Source organism: Mobula birostris, chromosome 5, assembly GCF_030028105.1.
Source record: "Mobula birostris isolate sMobBir1 chromosome 5, sMobBir1.hap1, whole genome shotgun sequence".
Taxonomy (NCBI): Eukaryota; Metazoa; Chordata; class Chondrichthyes; order Myliobatiformes; family Myliobatidae; genus Mobula; species Mobula birostris.
The window spans coordinates 93,477,268-93,496,375 of NC_092374.1; the positions used below are offsets into that span (position 1 = coordinate 93,477,268).

The 19,108-nt window shown below is 45.8% G+C and overlaps 1 protein-coding gene across 1 annotated transcript in view; it reads left to right on the forward strand.

Annotated features, from left to right (window-relative positions):
• The window catches only part of LOC140197889 (eukaryotic translation initiation factor 4E type 2-like), a 29,496-nt gene extending 21,288 nt beyond the window's left edge, over positions 1-8,208 (forward strand). The window contains exons 5-7 of the mRNA XM_072258453.1: positions 1,155-1,307; positions 6,617-6,753; positions 7,482-8,208. Of these exons, the coding sequence (XP_072114554.1) occupies positions 1,155-1,307; positions 6,617-6,753; positions 7,482-7,521 (330 nt within the window). The 3' untranslated portion in view covers positions 7,522-8,208. The remainder of the gene's footprint in view (positions 1-1,154; positions 1,308-6,616; positions 6,754-7,481) is intronic.
• Positions 8,209-19,108: the final 10,900 nt, after the last annotated feature.

Here is a 19,108-nt window from a genome sequence, read left to right on the forward strand (position 1 = left end):
GGAAGCTCAGAGACCTCGGCCTGCACCCTGCCTTGTGCAGATGGATCCTAGACTTCCTATCAGATCGCCGACAGGTGGTAAGTATGGGCTGTTCTTACCTCTGTCCCTCTGACCCTCAACACAGGAGCCCCCCCCCCCTCAGGTTGTGTCCTGAGTTCCCTCTACTCCCATGACTGTACTGCCATACACAGCTCCAATCTGCTGATCAAATTTGCAGATGACACAACATTGATTGGCCTTATTTCTAGTGGTGATGAGACAGCCTACAGAGGAGAGGTTAACACCCTGACACAATGGTGCCAGGATAACAACCTTTCCCATAATGTTCAAAAAAACAAAAGAGTTGATCGTGGATTACAGGAGGAACAGAGACAGGCTCGCCCTGATAACATCAATGGGACTGCAGCTCTTCGGTATACACATCACCGAAGATCTCACCTGGACTGTAAACACCGGCTATGTGGCAACAAAAAGCACAACTGTGTCTGTTCCACCTCAGGCGACTGAAGAAGTTCAGCATGAGTTCCCAAATCCTCAAGATCTTCTACAGGGGCACCATTGGGAGCATGCTGACTGGCTATATATTGTACATTTATAACAGCAGGTGCAGAAAGAAGGCCTGGAAGCTTATTGGGGACACAGGTCACCCCAACCATAACTGCTTCAGCTGCTTCCATCTGGCAAACAGTACCGCAGCATTAAAGCCAGGACCAACAGGCTACGGGACTGCTTCTTTATACAAGCCATTAGACATAAATTCTCATGTCTGTACATCACAACGGAATCATAACGCAAAAGTTTTTACTCCCTCACGTTATGGGATGGATGTAAGATTTAAATAAATTCAGATTGGGGGACCAGGAATGAGACAGAACCACAACATCCATGCACCATTATGAGTTAATCATGATGCAAATGCCATCACCTCTGCCTTACCTAATGCCACCATCTGGTCCATGGGGTGGATAGTGAAAGCCTTGGGGTGGAGTGCTTTGTCTGTTGTGCTGGGGGTGAGCCATGTCCCTGTGAAGCAGAGTACGCTGGAGACCCAGCGTTCCTCTGGTACTGCAGTCTTGCTCTGAGGTTCCAGAAACTGTGCATTCGCCCAACACCAAAGATGTTCAACAGAAACTAATTAGTTTATCTCATTGCAGGATGAAGCCAACAAGAATGGCGGCAAATGGATAATACGCTTGCGCAAAGGCCTGGCATCCAGATTTTGGGAAAACATCATCCTAGCCATGCTGGGAGAGCAGTTTATGGTTGGAGAGGAAATCTGTGGAGTTGTGGTATCAATCAGATTTCAAGTACGTAAATTGTTAAAGATAATACTGTACGGGTCTTTGCCCCACTGACCCCCTGTTGCCTAGGGTGAATAGCTGTCAACCTTACCAAACAGTGCAATTGCTTTGGTGTGGATAAGGTGTGAGTCGCCCAATGATCAGCCACGACACAAATATCAAACAATGTACAAAGTGCGAGTAAAGAATTATACTTCATAGCAAATTTTTGGTGCTGGGTTAGTAGAAATAACTACAAGGAAAGGTGCCACATAAGTAACTTATCAGTCTTTAGCACATAATATTTTAATACGTTGGAGCTCATGCCTCCGATCCCATCCACAACATCCTTCCGAGACTCCGGCCACCCTCCAAACCCCTGAGGTCCGGTGTCTGCCGCCCTGGAATCGCTGTCCATTCCTCACACGTCCGTCCTCTCTGCTTGCCTCACAAAAAAGCCCGCACTCCTCAACTCAGCACATATATACAAGATAACAGAACATGACTTCCATTGGCTAACAAATGAATACAATTTCCATTATCTCCCTGTGTAACCCAAACATTACAGTTACAGAGAACTCCTTGCTCAGCAGTTAACATTACGAGAAGCCATTTTAATATAACACTTCAGAGAAGCCATTTTGGTAATAAGCGATCAACAGTTAACAGTCCACCTAGTATACTGAGAGCCCTACCATAAAGATTGTTTTTTTGTCACGTATATCAAAACATACAGTGAAATACAGGTTTCCCCCGCCATCCGAAGGTAGAGCGTTCCTATGAAACGGTTCGTAAGCCGAAATGTCGTAAAGCGAAGAAGCAATTACCATTTATTCATATGGGAAAATTTTGTGAGCGTTTGCAGACCCAAAAATAACCTACCAAATCATGCCAAACAACACATAAAACCTAAAATAACAGTAACATACAGTAAAAGCAGGAATGATATGATAAATACACAGCCTATATAAAGTAGAAATACTTTTCCACAATCATTACTGCACTGCTCTTCGTAGCGAAAATCTCACGCAAGCGCCGTCGGCAGAAAATCTCACGCAAATGCCATCGGCAGAAACGCGCAAGCGCTCTCCAGTAACCTTTAAGCTATGAAGCTGCCAAATCATACTAAATAACACGTAAAATTACACAGCTGATATAAAGTAGAAATAATGTATGTACAGTGTAGTATCACTTACAGGAATCGGGAAGACAGCGCCGAGCACACTGATGATGGTGTGTTAGACTTGTCGGAGTTTGGCTGGTGCAGTGGCCCCCACCCTCCGGGCCGCTGAGCGATACATTGTCACGAAGAACGCAGGGGGTCCAGCAGTAGCCGGGAGGTACACAGCACATCTTTAAGAAAAAAGCTGAAACAAACATGCTAATTAATTAGGTGCCGCCCGTAATTGTCAGCCCAGATCAGTGCCGGTTTCCGATTGCGCCGTCACTGATCTGGGCCGACAATTACATGTCGGCGGCACCTAATTAATTAGCATTTTTATTTCGGCTTTTTTCTTAAAAATGTGCTGTGTGCCTCCCGGCTACCTTTGCATTCCCCACGAATCGGTATCTGTCCATGGCCTGGGGGTTGGGGTGGTGGGACACTGGGGTGTCATCTCGTCGCCTGTTTCCATTAGAGCAGGCAGCTCATCTTCTATCTCTGCCCGCCTCGATGTCGAAGGTCGAGGTTCGTCATCTGCTGTGGCTGATGTGGAAGGCTTGCTTGACTGCTGAGCCTCGCGCATTTTTCTATCACACAGTTCTTTAATAAGGACTCAAACCATCCTGCAAATATCCCCTAAACCGACGTACCCTTTCAAAATTAAAGTCGTACTTTATCATTACTCATTCGGTTTCCATTGTTATCCTGTTTTCTTCCAATTGCATCAGCTCTTCATCTGTCAGTTCTTGGTGATGGGATGCCAAAACTTCTTCAACATCATGTTCATCAGCTTCCACAAGCCAAACTCACCTTGTCCTTACTTCGTTCACCACGATCAAAACGCTTAATTACGTCTAGTTTTACCGTAAGTGAACACCCTTACGAGCTCTTTCAGGCTTTTCCGATACCATAGAACTCATCTTGCAAACGGCTGCTCACAGGCATGCTGCCGTTTATTGCACGCTGAATTTTTTTTTTCGTAACAGTGAAAACATCTTCTGAAAACGAAAACAGGGTACTCATGTTGGTGTTTCGTAACAGTGAGGTTTTGTAAAGCGAACGCTCGAAAAGCGGGGGACACCTGTATGTCATTTGCATCAACAAACTGCACATTCCAAGGATGTGCTATGTTGCCTGCAAGTGTTTCCACACTACTGGTGCCAAAATTGCGTGCCAACAACTTACTAACCCTAACCCGTATACAGGTGTCCCCCGCTTTTCGAACGTTCGCTTTACAAAACCTCACTGTTAAGAAAGACCTACATTAGTTACCTGTTTTCGCTAACAGAAGGTGTTTTCACTGTTATGAAAAAAAGCAGCTTCTCCTCCCTGGAACGGCATTCTAGCCAGCATTGCTTAAACACGTGCCTGTGAGCAGCTGTTAGCAAGACGAGTTCTACAGTATCGGAAAACCCTAAAAGAGCTCGTAAGGGTGTTATACTTAGTGTGAAACTAGACATAATTAAGCTTTTCAATCGTGGTGAATGAAGTAAGGACAAAGTGAGTTTGACTTGTGGAAGTTGACGAAGATGATGTTGAAGAGGTTTGGCATCCCATGACCAAGAACTGATAGACGAAGAGCAGATGCAATTGGAAGAGGAAAGGATAACAATCGAAACCAAATGCAGTAGTGAACGGACCGAAAGTGAAGTCGTCCAGGAACTGAACGTGAAGCAACTGCGTGAGATTTTCACTGCAGTGATAAAGTACGACTTTAATTTTGAAAGGGTACGTTGATTTAAGGCATATTTGCAAGATGGTTTGAGTCCTTACAAAGAACTGTATGATCTAAAAATCCGCGAGACTAAGCAGTTAAGCAAGCCTTCCACATCAGTCACAGCAAATGATGAACCTCGACCCTTGACATCGAGGCAGGCAGACATAGGAGAAGATGACCTGCCTGCCCTGATGGAAACAGACGACACCCCAGTGTCCCATCACCCCAACCCCCGGGCCGCGGACAGATACTGATTCGCGGAGAATGCAGCGGTAGCCAGGACGCACCCAGCACATCTTTAAGAAAAAAAGCTGAAATAAACAAGCTAATTAATTAGGCGCCACCCGGCGCGTAAATGTTGGTCCAGATCAGAGGCGATTGCCGATTGCATTGCCTCTGAACTGGGCCGACATTTACGTGCTGGGCGGCACCTAATTAATTAGCTTGTTTATTTTGGCTTTGTTCTTAAAGATGTGCTGGGTGAGTCCCGGCTACTGCTGTACCCCTGCATGCTTCGCGGATCGGTATCGGTTCGCTGCCCGGAGGGTGGGGGCCACTGCACCACCCCAACTTCCGACGACTCAGCCTAACACACCATCATCAGTGTGCTCGGCGCTGCCTTCCCGATTCCAGTAAGTAAGGGGTCCCCAACTTTTTTTGCACTGCGGACCGGTTTAATATTGACAATATTCTTGTGGACCGGCCGACCCGGGGGGGGGGCAGGGGGGTAGGGTTGCCAACGGACAAGAGTAGCAGTCAAATACGTTGTGTTTACCCCGAGAAAGACTACCATGACCATGAAGCCTTCCGCGAGCACCTGTGTACGCATGCATGTATGTGCCGACTTTTTTTCCTACAAATTGTTTTTGGCGATTCTGTTCAGAGTAGGTGTTAATCACGACCGGAATATGGGTGATAAGTGGCTAATACACTCAGTTTCATTTCTAAAAGGGTTTATCTAACAAATTTAATATTAAACACACAGTGCATACTTTCCTTGCATGAATATAGCGATAAGTCAATTATCAGGGGAGGACAGGGGAGCTTGAAGTAAGTGTTGAACAAACTTCCAGTAGAAGTGGTAGAGGCAGGTTCGATATTATCATTTAAAGAAAAATTGGATAGCTATATGGACAGGAAAGGAGTGGAGGGTTATGGGCTGAGTGCAGGTCGGTGGGACTGGGTGAGAGTAGCGTTCGGCACGAACTAGAAAGGCAGAGATGGCCTGTTTCCGTGCTGTAATTGTTATATGGTTATATAAGTCAATAGCATCATAACATTTTAAGTAACGTTTGGATATTAAACACACAGCACATATTTTCCTCATATGAACATATAAAATGATTGCAACACACCAATATCGCTGAATCAGTGGGAGCCCTGGCCTTGTTTCCCTGCAACGAGACGGTGATGGGAGACAGCGATGCTCGAAGGGGGTCCTTATGTCCAGGCTATTCTGCAATTTAGTTTCCGTTGCATTCATTGCAGAGATATGTTGGAAATGGAAGCAACGTTTTCAGTGCTTTCGTGGCTACCTCAGGATATTCAGCCTTGACTTTGATCCGGAATGCCGGCAGAGATGTTATGTCAAACATGCTTTTCAGCCCGCCGTCATTTGAAAGCTCGAGGAATTGAGCTCCTTCCCGCGCTGACACGGATAACGCGTGGGTAATGACCTCACGTGCGTTCAAGCTCAACAGTGGGCGTGACAGGGAATGAGGAAAGGTGCAGCTGACTCATATCGCCAAATCATATCGTTTCCTCGCGGCCCGGTAGCACATGCTTTGTGGCCCAGTGGTTGGGGACCGCTGCAGTAAGTGGTACTACACTATACATATATTATTTCTACTTTATATCGGCTGTGTATTTTTACGTGTTATTTGGTATGATTTGGCAGCTTCATAGCTTAAAGGTTACCAGAGAGAGTGTTTCTGCTGAGGGCACTTGCGCCGTGTTTCTGCCGAGAGCGCTTGCGTGAGATTTTCACTACGGAGAACAGTGCAGCAATGATTGTGGAAAAGTATTTCTACTTTATATAGGCTGCGTATTTATCATATCATTCCTGCTTTTACTATATGTTACTGTTATTTTAGGTTTTGTGTGAGATTTTCGCTCCAGAGGACAGTGCGGCAATGATTGTGGAGAAGTATTTCTACTTTATATAGGCTGTGTATTCATCATATCATTCCTGCTTTTACTATATGTTACTGTTATTTTAGGTTTTATGTGTTGTTTGGCATGATTTGGTAGGTTATTTTTTGGGTCTGTGAATGCTCACAAATTTTTGCCATATAAATAAATGGTAATTGCTTCTTCGCTTTACGACATTCCGGCTTACGAACCGTTTCATAGGAACGCTCTACCTTTGGATGGCGAGGAAGACCTGTATATTGTTTACATGTCATTCTGGGTTGAGAGTTGCTTAAAAAGTTTTCCTCTTTTAACATTCTCTTGCAGGAGGATATAATTTCGGTGTGGAACAAAACTGCTAGTGATCAAGCAACCACTGCTCGGATACGAGACACATTGCGCCGTGTGTTGAACTTACCACCCAGCACCATTATGGAGTACAAGACACATACAGACAGCATCAAGTAAGACTGATTCATCGTACTTTCTCACTGAGAATTGAAAGGTAGTATGGTGCTAGTGTCAAAGATGACTTGGTCTGGCTGCATTGCATACTGAAAAGGAAAGATGAACAGTCAGAAGTTGTGGTTCACATTAATAACAACGAAGTAGGTAAGACAGAGGATGAGATCCCGAGCCTAGGGAACTAGATAGCTGTTTAAAGAGTAAAACCTCAAAAGGATTGGTTCCAGTGCCCGTAACTAATGAGTGTAGGAAAAGGAAATGGGTTAGAGAATGTGTGGCTGAAGGGGGTTCTTGGATCATTGGAACTTATTTTGAAGGTGAAATCTATACAAGGGGAACAGTTTGCACCTACATCAGAGCGAAGCCCACATCCTGTCGGGGAGGTGCACCTTTTAATTATTTCGTATTTGATTAATTTCGCCTACTTAACGCTGCACAGTTGATGTTCCAAACTCATCAGCCACTCAGTACGCATTTTCAATTTAGTCTTCTTTGGTGCCAGCTTCACAATCTTTGTTAGGCAAATTTATCCAAGACCTTGCCAATCACTTGCCATTGACTCATTATTGTGTAAATTGATGATGTCTACCCATGTTGGTGTACTTTGATCAATCTCTGCCCATTTGTCTGCTCTCGCCATTGCTATCACTCCTGCCTTCAAAGTCAGTCATCACTCTGTTTTGTCTTTTAGCCAGCTTTTGAGTCTTGCTTTCATTTTTCATTTCAGGGACAATTCAAGCTTCCGCAACACAAAGATTGCAGTGTGAAGCCGAATTCCATGGAGCACGTTCCTCAGTAGAGCAAAGCCAGACTGTGGCCAGTGGAGGAGCCCCAGAACACAAGAAAAAATGGATTGGTGTTGCATACCCTCTCATGTTGTTGTTATTTATTTCCTATCCAAACAGAAGTCATCTTATTTCTATATTAAAAAAAAATCCTTTGTTGAACATAGAACCTTAAATGGGTTTCTGGTCAGCCACGTAGGACAGAAGGTACAGCCTGAGGGAACAACTTTTCCCAGCATCTGACTGCATTTGTCTTTGTTGCTGTATGCTCATTGGCAGACACTGGCCTTATGACTTGCCTCAAGGACTAAGTGGACTTAAGCCTTGTTTCAGGATGGAACGTTCATCCTACGTTGTACCACCTGTTTTAATTTCCTTCACTATGAAAGAGTAAACAGAGTTGCATACAGCTTTTGAAACAAATATTTTAAAGTGCACTAAACTGCACCAGGTGGATAATATTTGCAGGAAGACTTAATGTATTAAGTATCTTGATCTTAGCGACGTGCAAACATGTTTAAAAATACATTGATGTTAAATTTTAAATAGTGTACATAAGTTTGAACATTACTAAATCAGGCCTGTGGTTCCAACAAATAATCTCAATGTCAGTGTTCCCCACAAAATGTTCATGTAATTCTTGTCACAATAAACAACTGTAACATTTCTCCCAGAGGATGGTCTTTCGCTCAGATCTTCAGTGAGGTTTTCTTTTTTAAGTCTTGTCCAAAGCAACTCTGATCTTGCCTACAACACATGCCCCAGAGCACAGCGGCTTGGGACCAGATGCTGAATGTGGCATACCATGTAATGATAAGTAGAGGGAAGTGGGAAGAAAGGACTCCAGCAGGCCCAGGTCTCTTAATGTGCCTCTCTTGCTTACTCTGTGGATGGAGATTGCACACAGCATTTGTAGCTACTTTTAACCAGAGGATGAGAGAAAGAAAAAAGCATCAGCGAGAAAAGGAAGTAGAACAAGACAAATTCTTGACTTTGGTGATTTGTCAATGGAATTCCAAAGAAACAAGAGATCGTCAGCCTCTGACAACCATGTCTGGCAATAATGGCTCTTGAGCTTTGAAACATAGAAACATAGAAAATAGGTGCAGGAATAGGCCATTCGGCCCTTCGAGCCTGCACCACCATTTATTATGATCATGGCTGATCATCCAACTCAGAACCCTGCCCCAGCCTTCCCTCCATACCCCCTGATCCCCGTAGCCACAAGGGCCATATCTAACTCCCTCTTAAATATAGCCAATGAACTGGCCTCAACTGTTTCCTGTGGCAGAGAATTCCACAGATTCACCACTCTCTGTGTGAAGAAGTTTTTCCTAATCTCGGTCCTAAAAGTCTTCCCCTTTATCCTCAAACTGTGACCCCTCGTTCTGGACTTCCCCAACATCGGGAACAATCTTCCTGCATCTAGCCTGTCCAATCCCTTTAGGATTTTATACGTTTCAATCAGATCCCCCCTCAATCTTCTAAATTCCAACGAGTACAAGCCCAGTTCATCCAGTCTTTCTTCATATGAAAGTCCTGCCATCCCAGGAATCAATCTGGTGAACCTTCTTTGTACTCCCTCTATGGCAAGGATGTCTTTCCTCAGATTAGGGGACCAAAACTGCACACAATACTCCAGGTGCGGTCTCACACCTTTGAGGATCTTTAGTCCTGTGGCTATTGTTATCCCATCCAAGACTGAAGATTTGCACTCATTATTTGATACTTGGCAAGGGCTATTTTATATGTTTGCATATGTGATGCTGGCAAAGGTAGGTAAGAGTTCAAAGGAAATACATGAAAATGACTGCAGGATTGAAAAGCTTATTTTCATGGGCAGATGGAGAGAGAATTGAAAATGAGAGAGATGCAAAGGCTCTTGTGGGGGATATATGTGCAGGATACCCTAAAGGTTAACCTCCAGGTTGAGTTGGTGGTGAAGAAGGGAAATGTAATGTTGGTATTCATTTCTAGAGGTATAGAATATAAAAGCAGGGATGTGATGTTGAGGCTTATAAGGCACTCGTGAGACCACACTTGGAGTATTGTGTGCAGTTTTGGGCTCCTTATTTTAGAAAGGATGTACTGACATTGAGGAGGGTTCAGAGAAGATTCACGAGAATGATTCCAGGAATGAAAGGGTTACTGTATGAGGAACATCTGGCAGCTCTTGGGCTGTATTCCCTGGAGTTCAGGAGAATGAAGGGGTATCTCGTAGAGACATTCCAAATGTTAAAAGGCCTGAATAGATCAGATCTGGCAAACTTATTTCCCATGGTAGGAGAGTATAGAACAAGAGGGCACGACCTCAGGATTGAAGGATGTCCATTTAGAACAGAGATGCGGAGAAATTACTTTAGTCAGAGGATGGTAAATCTGTGGAATTTATTGCCATGAGTGGCTGTGAAGGCCAAGTCATTGGGTGCATTTAAGGCAGAGATGGATAAGGTATTGATTAACCAGGACATCAAAGGTTATGGGGAGAAGGCAGGGGAATTGGGATGACTGGAAGAATTGGATCAGCCATGATTGAATGGTGGAGCAGACTTGATGGGCCAAATGGCCTACTTTTGCTTCTATATCTTATGGTCTTATATAAGGAGCGTTTGATAGCTCTGGGCCTGTACTCACTGGAACTCAGAAGAATGAGGGGGATCTCATTGAAGTCTATCGAATGTTGAAAGGCCTCAGTAGAGTGTATGTTTCCTATGGTAGGGGAGTCTGAGACCAGAGGGCACAGCCTCAGAATAGAGGGTCATCCATTTAGAATGGAGATGTGGAGAAATTTCTCCATCAGGGTAGTGGTAAATCTGTGGAATTTGTAGCTGCAGGTGGCTGTGGAGGCTAAGTCATTGGGTATATTTACAGGGATTGATAGATTGTTAATTAGTCAAGACATGAAGAGTTACGGGAAGAAGCCAGGAGATTGGGGCTGAGAGGGAAATGGATCAGCTGTGACAAAATGGCAAAACAGACTCGATGGGCCAAATGGCCTAATTCTGCTCCTACATCTTATGGTCTAAATCAAAAACCAATCTCTTGCTTGACCGGATTCTATTACATTTGCAATGGGAGTGGGGCAGATCCATCAAAGTAAACTTGGAAAGTTACCTCCCTGGAACTTGGGTGAGAACGTGTCACAGCAGCCAGAGGTTGGGGAAGTGTATATTTAGTTTGGCCAGGATGTTGATGTTGTTGTTGTTGCAAACTGCAATGCCCCACGTGGTATCTATATTGTAATCAGATACTTCAAGGCAAGTGGTTTATGAACCATATCTGATATAAGGGTCAGGAGATTAATTGTAGCTGGAAAGAGCTGATTATCAAGCAAAGGAGGAAGAAGCTGGAGGTCCATGAGCCAGGCCTCATTAGATGAACAGATTTGGAGGAGGTCAGTACTTTTAAACTTTTTGTGTGAACATGTCAGAATATTTGCATGTTGGTGTCATAAAGAAGGCATAACAGTGCCTGTACTTAGAAGTTTGATAATAAATTTACTTTGAACTTTGAAATAACATCTTGGTATGGCAACTGGCCATGACCAGAGGAAACTGTAGGGAGATGTGGCACAACTCAGTACATCACAGAAACCAGCCTGTACTCCACGAATGTAATCAGAGATCTCAGACCTCCTTACAAGAAACACCTGATAGCATGTACCACCAGGATCAAGGACAGCTTCGCTTGCTGGTATAAGACTTTCGAACAGTCCTCTAGTATAATAAGCTGCACTCTTGACCTCACAGTTTACCTTGTATGGCCTTGCACATTACCTACCTGCACTGCACTGACTCTAACTGTAACTCTTTATTCTACATTCTGTTAATGATTTTACTTTGTACTACTCAATGCAATGTTGTATTGAATTGATCTGTATGGACAGTATGGAAGACAAGTTCTTCACTGTACCTTGGTACATGTTATTGTGGGATGAATGAAATCACTGGAGAAAGAGTTACTGGTAGATACAAAGCAGCTTCTTTATTCGACAAAACAAGGTTCAGCAGGCATCATACAGCCGGAGACACTTTCGGTGGAAAGGTGTGTTGCCCAACGTGGGGCTCGATATTTATTTGCTACACACAAAGGGCAATTCATATTTACAAAGTATAGACAATGCTTTCTTTTGAAGCTACATACAAAACTTAACACCCGATTACATTCACCTGACAGACGCCAGCAGGTCTGGGCTGGTATTCACAGTTTTTGGGAAATGCATTGTTACAAATTGACTCTGATTCTAATATTCACAGCTTCTAGGCAGGGGTGTAACTGCGGAAAATAGTGCGTATGGCAAGCACTGAAATTGCACCCCTGACACCAATCTGACACCCATCTTTTAGATAACTTTACCATAATATCAGAGCTCAAAAATACAAGTCAAGCTCATTAATCTTTTAATTAACAAATTATGGCACTACATGAAAATTATAACTGCACCTTCCTAGCTTTTCCTGATGCAAATTGGTCTATGATGTGATCAAAGTCAGTTTTTTCAGTTTCTTCTCTTTCTACACTCAGCAGAACAAGGTCACAGAGTCTGCCTTGACCCATGAAGGCTCTCAAATACGAAAGTATTAGTTTTAACTTGCTGAATGATCTCTCACAGCTGGAGATGGAAACTGCGATGGTTAGCAGTATCTGAATAACAATGTGAAGATTGGGGAAGACGCTCTCATCTCCACACTGAACAATAAATTCAAGAAGCTCTTCACGTCTTGATATTTTCATGTTGACCCGCCTTGATAGCAACATTCTGAAATCCAAAGTTTCTTCATGTAGCTGCTGCCCATCAACATCAGAGCAGTACAACTCGCCCAAATTTTCACACTTCTTTAGGTTGTTACTGTCGGCGCCATGACAGAGTTGCTCGACATCGAGAAGGAACCCAAACTTGGCATCAGTGTTGTGCAAACAAGTGAAACTTTCGTCCATTTCTCTGTGAAGACGGTCGAGTGTTCCCTTTATTACTCTTTCCATTTCCTCCTTAGCTGTTAACCCAGCGTCTTTCGAGTTCTCATCGGCCATTCCTTTCTTTCGTCTCTGACGTCTTTCAACTTCAATATTCCATTCTTGATGACCGACCCCTCCTTCAAGTGACTCACTGACCAACACTTCTCTTTTATCATAAAAATTATCTCGGAGGGCTTTCAAATCCAGGGCAGCATCATGGAAGTTCATGGTAGGATCCTGCAGCCTCTTTTGAATGTGGTAAATGCGAATGAGTACTTTGTTCCAAAATCCTAGCAAGATCAGAAAATCGCAACTCAACATACAGTTGTACAGCTGCCTTGCGTCACTTCTTGTTTCACTGGTCTCGTTTTCATTGTCTATCATGTCCTGGAGAGCTTGAAGTATCACCTCAGGATACTTGTTGACGGGCTTCACTGCTTCTGTCCTTGCACTCCACCTGGTTTCGGACTCTGACTTAACAACCACAGGCACGGTGTTTTTGAGTTTTTCCCAGTGCTGTGTTGAACGAGAGAAAAACACGTAGAGAGCTTTGATGGTTCTAAAAAAAGTGACCATCATTGGCTGCATGTCCACCCACCAAGTTGAGTGAGTGATTGTTGCAATTCACAAACACTGCCAGGTTGTTTTTCTCACTTATTCTTTGATGAACACCACTTCTGTGTCCAGCCATCACAGCAGCGTTGTCATAGCACTGTGACCGACAATCTTGTAACTCCATTTCGTCCTTCTCTAGCTGTTTCAAGATGTCTTCAACCAAGCTCTCAGCATCCTTCTGGCTTATCTGGATTAAACCAAGGAAGGACTCTCTAATACGGACTGTTTTCCTCTCAAAATCAACTTCCACATACCTCACTACTTCTGACAGATGCTCACGGTGCCTGATCAGGAGTCAAGTTGAACATGAGACCATAGTACTTGGCTTTACGAATGCTTCTCAGTAAACTCTGGTGAACAGTGGATGCCATCATGTGGATAAATTTGTTCTGGACAGATAAGACGTGGATCCAGGATAACTTCCCAAATGAGTGAGGTGTTCTTTTATGACAGGGTCAAAGATGGCCAGTAGTTTCAGTAAGCCAGGAAATTTCCTACATTGAAGTCATCGTCTAGCTGAAGTGACTCCCTGTGTCCTCGCAAAGCCAGGTTCTAAATCACAAGGAATTTTATGCAGTGAAGGATTCTCCTCAAGATATCACGCTACTTCTGCTTTTCCTTCTCAATCTGTGACTGAAATACCGTGTCAATAACTCCTCTGTTTCCAGCTAAATTTCTTTCCACTGTGTGAAGCATTCCTGATGATTCTTGGCATTTTCATGAACACTAATCTAACTAACACTTTGTAAGAGTAAGAGTTCGGCATGGACTAGAAGGGCCAAGATGGCCTGTTTCCGTGCTGTAATTATTATATGGTTATATGGTTGATCCTTCCAGGTGCTTTCCACTGGCTGAATCCACTTTCCTGCTCCAATGAGGATTGATGGTCCGACCAGGAATAGAGAAAACAACAGATACAAAATAACACTTTCAGTACGCTGGATGAACTCAGCAGGTCGGGCAGCATCAGTCAGAAATGATGAGTTGACGTTTCGGGCTGGAACCCTTCGTCAGGACTGAAGAATGAAAGATGGGGAAGGATTTGAAGAATGCTTGTAGCGTCAGTTGAAAGACCAGTAATTTGAAAGACAAAGGGGTGGGGGAGGGGAAGCATTGACGTCATAGCCCTGAAAACAATGGGTAGTAGAAGAAGGAGGCGGAACCATGAGGGAGCTGGGGGAGGGGGTAGAGTGAAATAGGGATAGAGGAAGGGACGGGGAGGGAATTATTGGAAGTTGGATAATTCTATGTTCATACCAAGGGGCTGGAGACTACCTAGATGGTATATGAGGTGTTGCTCCTCCAACCTGAGTTTAACCTCATCATGGCAGTAGAGGAGGCCATGTATGGACACATCTGAATGGGAATGGGAAGCAGAGTTGAAGTGGGTGGCTACTGGGAGATCCTGTCTGTTGTGGTGGACGGAGTGCAGGCGCTCAACGAAGCGGTCCCCCAATCTGCGTCGGGTTTCACTGATGCAGAGGAGGCCGCACCAAGAGCACCGGATGCAATAGATGACCCCAACAGACTCACAAGTGAAGCGTTGTCTCACCTGGAAGGACTGTTTGGGGCCCTGAATGGTGGCAAGAGAGGAGGTGTAGGGACAGGTGTAGCACTTACGCTTACAGGGATGAGTGCCGAATGGGAGATCAGTGGGAATGGACGTGTGGATAAGGGAGTCACGGAGGGACCGATCCCTGCGGAAAGTGGAGAGGGGTGGAGAGGGAAAGATGGGCTTAGTGGTGGGGTCCTGTTGAAGGTGGCGGAAGTTGCGGAGGATAATGTGCTGGATCCGGAGGCTGGTGGGGTGGTAGGTGAGGACAAGGAGAACTCTGTCCTTGTTGTGGTTGCAGGAGGATGGGGTGAGGGCTGAAGTGCGGGAAATGGAGGAGATGCGGGTGAGGGCATCATTGATGACGGTAGAAGGGAAACCACGATCCTTAAAGAAAGACGACATTTGAGATGCCCTGGAACGGAAAGCCTCATCCTCGGAGCAGATGCGGCAGAGATGGAGGAACTGGGAATATGGAATGGCATTTTTGCATGTGGCCGGGTGGGAAGAGGTATGGTCGAGGTAGTTATGAGAGTCAGTGGGCTTCTAGAAGATGTCAGTGGACAGTCTGTCTCCAGAGATGGAGACCGAGACATTGAGAAAGGGGAGAGAAGTGTCCGAGATAGAGTAAGTGAATTTGAGGGCTGGGTGGAAGTTTGAAGTAAAGTCGATGAAATTGACGAGCTCAGCATAGGTGCAGGAAGCAGCACCACTGTAGTCGTCAATGTATCGAAGGAAAAGTTGGGGAGCAGTACCAGAATAGGTTCGGAGCACAGGCTGTTCCACATAACCAACGAAGTGGCAGGCATAGCTGGGTCCCATGCGAGTTCCCATAGCTACACCCTTAGTCTGAAGAAAGTGGGAAGAGCCAAAAGAGAAGTTATTAAGTGTGAGAACCAGTTCTGCCAACTGGGGGAGGGTAGTGGTGGTGAGGTCTATTATCCAGGAAGTAGTGGAGGACTTTGAGGCCTTCTTGATGGGGAACGGAGGTGTACAGGGATTGGACATCCATAGTAAAAATGTAGTGGTTGGGAATGGGGAATTGGAAGTTATTGAAGAGGTGGAGGGCATGGGATGTATCCTGGATGTAGGTGGGGAGGGACTGAACTATGGGTGACAAAATGGAGTCCAGGTAGGCAGATACAAGTTTGGTGGGACAGGAGCAGGCAGAAACTATGGGTCTACTGGGACAGTCAGGCTTGTGTATCTTTGGGAGGAGGTAAAACCGAGCGGTACAGGGTGTGGGAATAATGAGTTTAGCGGCTGAGGATGGAAGGTCTCCTGAGTTGATAAGGGTGGTGATGGTGCAGGAGACAATGGATTGATGTTTTTTGGTGGGGTCCTGTTCCAGTGGTAAGTAAGAGGAGGTGTCAGAGAGCTGCCGTTTTGCCTCGGTGAGGTAGAGGTCTGTCCGCCAGACGACTATGGCACCACCTTTGTCGGCAGGTTCGATGGTGAGGTTGGGATTAGTGCGGAGAGAGTGGAAGGCACTGCGTTCAGAGGGACTGAGGTTGGAACAAGAGAGAGGAGTGGTGAAGTTGAGACGGTTGATGTCTCGGTGACAGTTGGAGATGAAGAGATCGAGTGCAGGTAGAAGGCCCGGGCGGAGTGTCCAGGAGGAGGATGAGGGTTGAAGACAGGAGAAGGGGGGAATCCTTGCCAAAGAAGTAGGCTCAGAGACGTAGGCGATGGAAGAAGAGTTCAGCGTCATGGTGGGCACGGAACTCACTGAGGTGTGGACGGAGGGGGACAAAAGTGAGGCCCTTGCTAAGGACAGAACGTTCTGCCTCAGAGAGGGGAAGGTCAGAGGGGATGGTGAAGACATGGCAAGGGTTGGGGCTGGACTTGGAGGAAGGTGAAGAGTGGGAGGTATCAGGAGGGAGAGGGGGGTTGGGATGTTCAGTGAGAGCGGGGTTAGGGGAGGATGAGGAATCAGAGAAATGAAGGGGCGATGAGGGGTAGAGGGAAGTTTGGGAGTCGCCGGGTGGAAAGAGGGTAGTAGGGGAATAAGGTGGGCGGTAGGACTCAGCGGCAGTAGGAGCGGTTCTGGTTTGGAGAGTGTTGGGATCTCGGTCCGAGCTGGATTCGGAGCTGGGGGTGACGGAGCCTGAAGCCTGCAGGGCCCCAGAACTGAGGTCAGAGTCAGAGGCGAGTGAGTCCATGGCTCGCCGGGGGCTGTTTCCCCTTTTCTGGAGGTGGTGGTTCGAGTTGGGGTCAGAGTCAGAGGCGGATGGGTCTCCGGCCTGCTGAAGGCCTGAGAAGTCGAGGTCCGAGAGGTCGCGGTCCAGGCTGGAGCTGGTCGTCATCGTGGGCTGCAGGCGGGTGAGTTTGTTGTCTTTCTTGGATGTGAGGAAGGAGAAGAAACGTTGGTTTGAGGGGTGAATCCAGCGGAGAATGAAATGTAGGAGAGGTTCATGGCAAACGGTGGACAGCGAGGCTCGGAGTGGTGGCAGAGAGAGGGACAGGGCCCGTAGGTATCTCCGCATGGCAGTGAGCGTGGCGCGGAGAATCCAGCGGGAGCAGCGGAGGGAGCAGCGGTCAATGAAGCGGAGGTACCTGGGATCCTTGCTGGGCCCGAACTGGGAGGCCTGGAACCGTAGCTGGAATCCCTGCGATAACAAATGGTGGCGGAGACAAGTTCCCAGGAAGGAGGCGTGGCTGTGGTAGCAGGTCTGAGTCAGGATGTGGTCGAAGAGTCGGAGAGAGGGGGAGATCACAGAGGGGGAGCAGTGAGAGAGGGTCTCACTGAACTCCTGTCGAAGAGAGGATTTAAATTTCTTCAGGGTAGGCATGCCTCGAAGAGACTTCGCAGTGGAGTAATGAATTGTAAACACAAAATAATCTGCAGATGCTGTAAAAGATCAAAGCAACACTTTCAGTACGCTGGATGAACTCAGCAGGTCGGGCAGCATCAGTCAGAAACGATGAGTCGACGTTTCGGGCTGGAACCCTTCGTCAGGACTGAAGAATGAAAGATGGGGAAGGATTTGAAGAATGTTTGTAGCCTCAGTTGAAAGACAAAGGGGTGGGGCAGGGGAAGCATTGACGTCAAAGCCCTTAAAACAATGGGTAGCAGAAGAAGGAGGCGGAACCATGAGGGAGCTGGGGGAGAGGGCAGAGTGAAATAGGGATAGAGGAAGGGAGGGGGAGGGAATTACCGGAAGTTGGAGAATTCTATGTTCATACCAAGGGGCTGGAGACTACCCAGACGGTATATGAGGTGTTGCTCCTCCAACCTGAAACAAAACAACAGATACAAAATGCAGACTTTTTAGAAGGGGAATAGATCAGCCATGAGCGAGTCACTTCCTCACCACGACCATTTCCCAATTTCGTTGTACCAACTTTTGTTCATTGAGTGCTTATTTGTTGGTAGGAAAGGCCTCTCACTGTTCTGGAAATACTTCAAACCCAGCTTTATTATTTCTGTTCTCAACGCGTCAAGCAGAATTGCTTTTCCAGTATCCTTGTCGAACTTCAGAAGTCCAATGTCATGCTGTTCAATCACTTCTTGTATGACTGTTCGAGGCTCTTTGACACCATCCAGTTCACTAGCTTCAGTGTCGTCAGGTTCAATCTCGTCAGGTAAAATCTCGTCAATAAACTCATCACCACCACCACCATCGTCTTCCCCGCCTGTCATGTCCATGTTCTCTGTGGCAGCCTCACTCTTAATCTCGTCATACTCGGATTTATCTGACTTGACCTCCTCCTCGGCTTGTGACGCATTTGTACTTGATCCACCTTCGGATTCTAACCAACTTGTAGCAGGTGCAGGCGACTCCATGGAACGTTGTCGAACTACTTGTTCCGGGCTTTTCAAAGAAGGGCATGAAGAACTTGCTCAAACTTCTTGGCTCCCTCCACCTCTATCTTTCATCTCTTCTATCCTTCAGCTCCACTTTCCTTCTTCTTCGTGAAGAAACATTTCATGGTCTTCCTACACAATGCTCTGAAATAAGGCCATCTTAGTGTTTCTCACCCATGATAATCAAAGATAGATCATACATCTGAAGAAAATTCTATTTTCACTGTTCGAGGATGGCTTGTCTGACTTTAATAGAAACTGTTCAGTGGCGCCCAGGGCACGTGCCACACCTTAGATACACCACTGCTTTTAGGAAATGCATTGTTACAGAAGACTGGTGGCCAAAGCCATTTGCTAAGTGTGAATGACCTAAACCCAAAAATTACTCTAACACATGTGACAATAATAGTAATAACCCCAGTACAGGGCCCCTGTGGGTGGTAAGCAAGACAAGTTTTTTACTGCACATTGGAAGGATTTCAAAGTGCAGAAATCTGATTGCTGGTGAGGTTCACTTCATAGGAGGGAGAGCAAGACTGAGAAGGTCTTTAAGGACCAAGTCTCGATGATTAGCTAATTGGCTAATTTGGCAGCAGCTACCAATGAGAAGAAGGTAAGCTCAAGTGGAACGGCCAGTG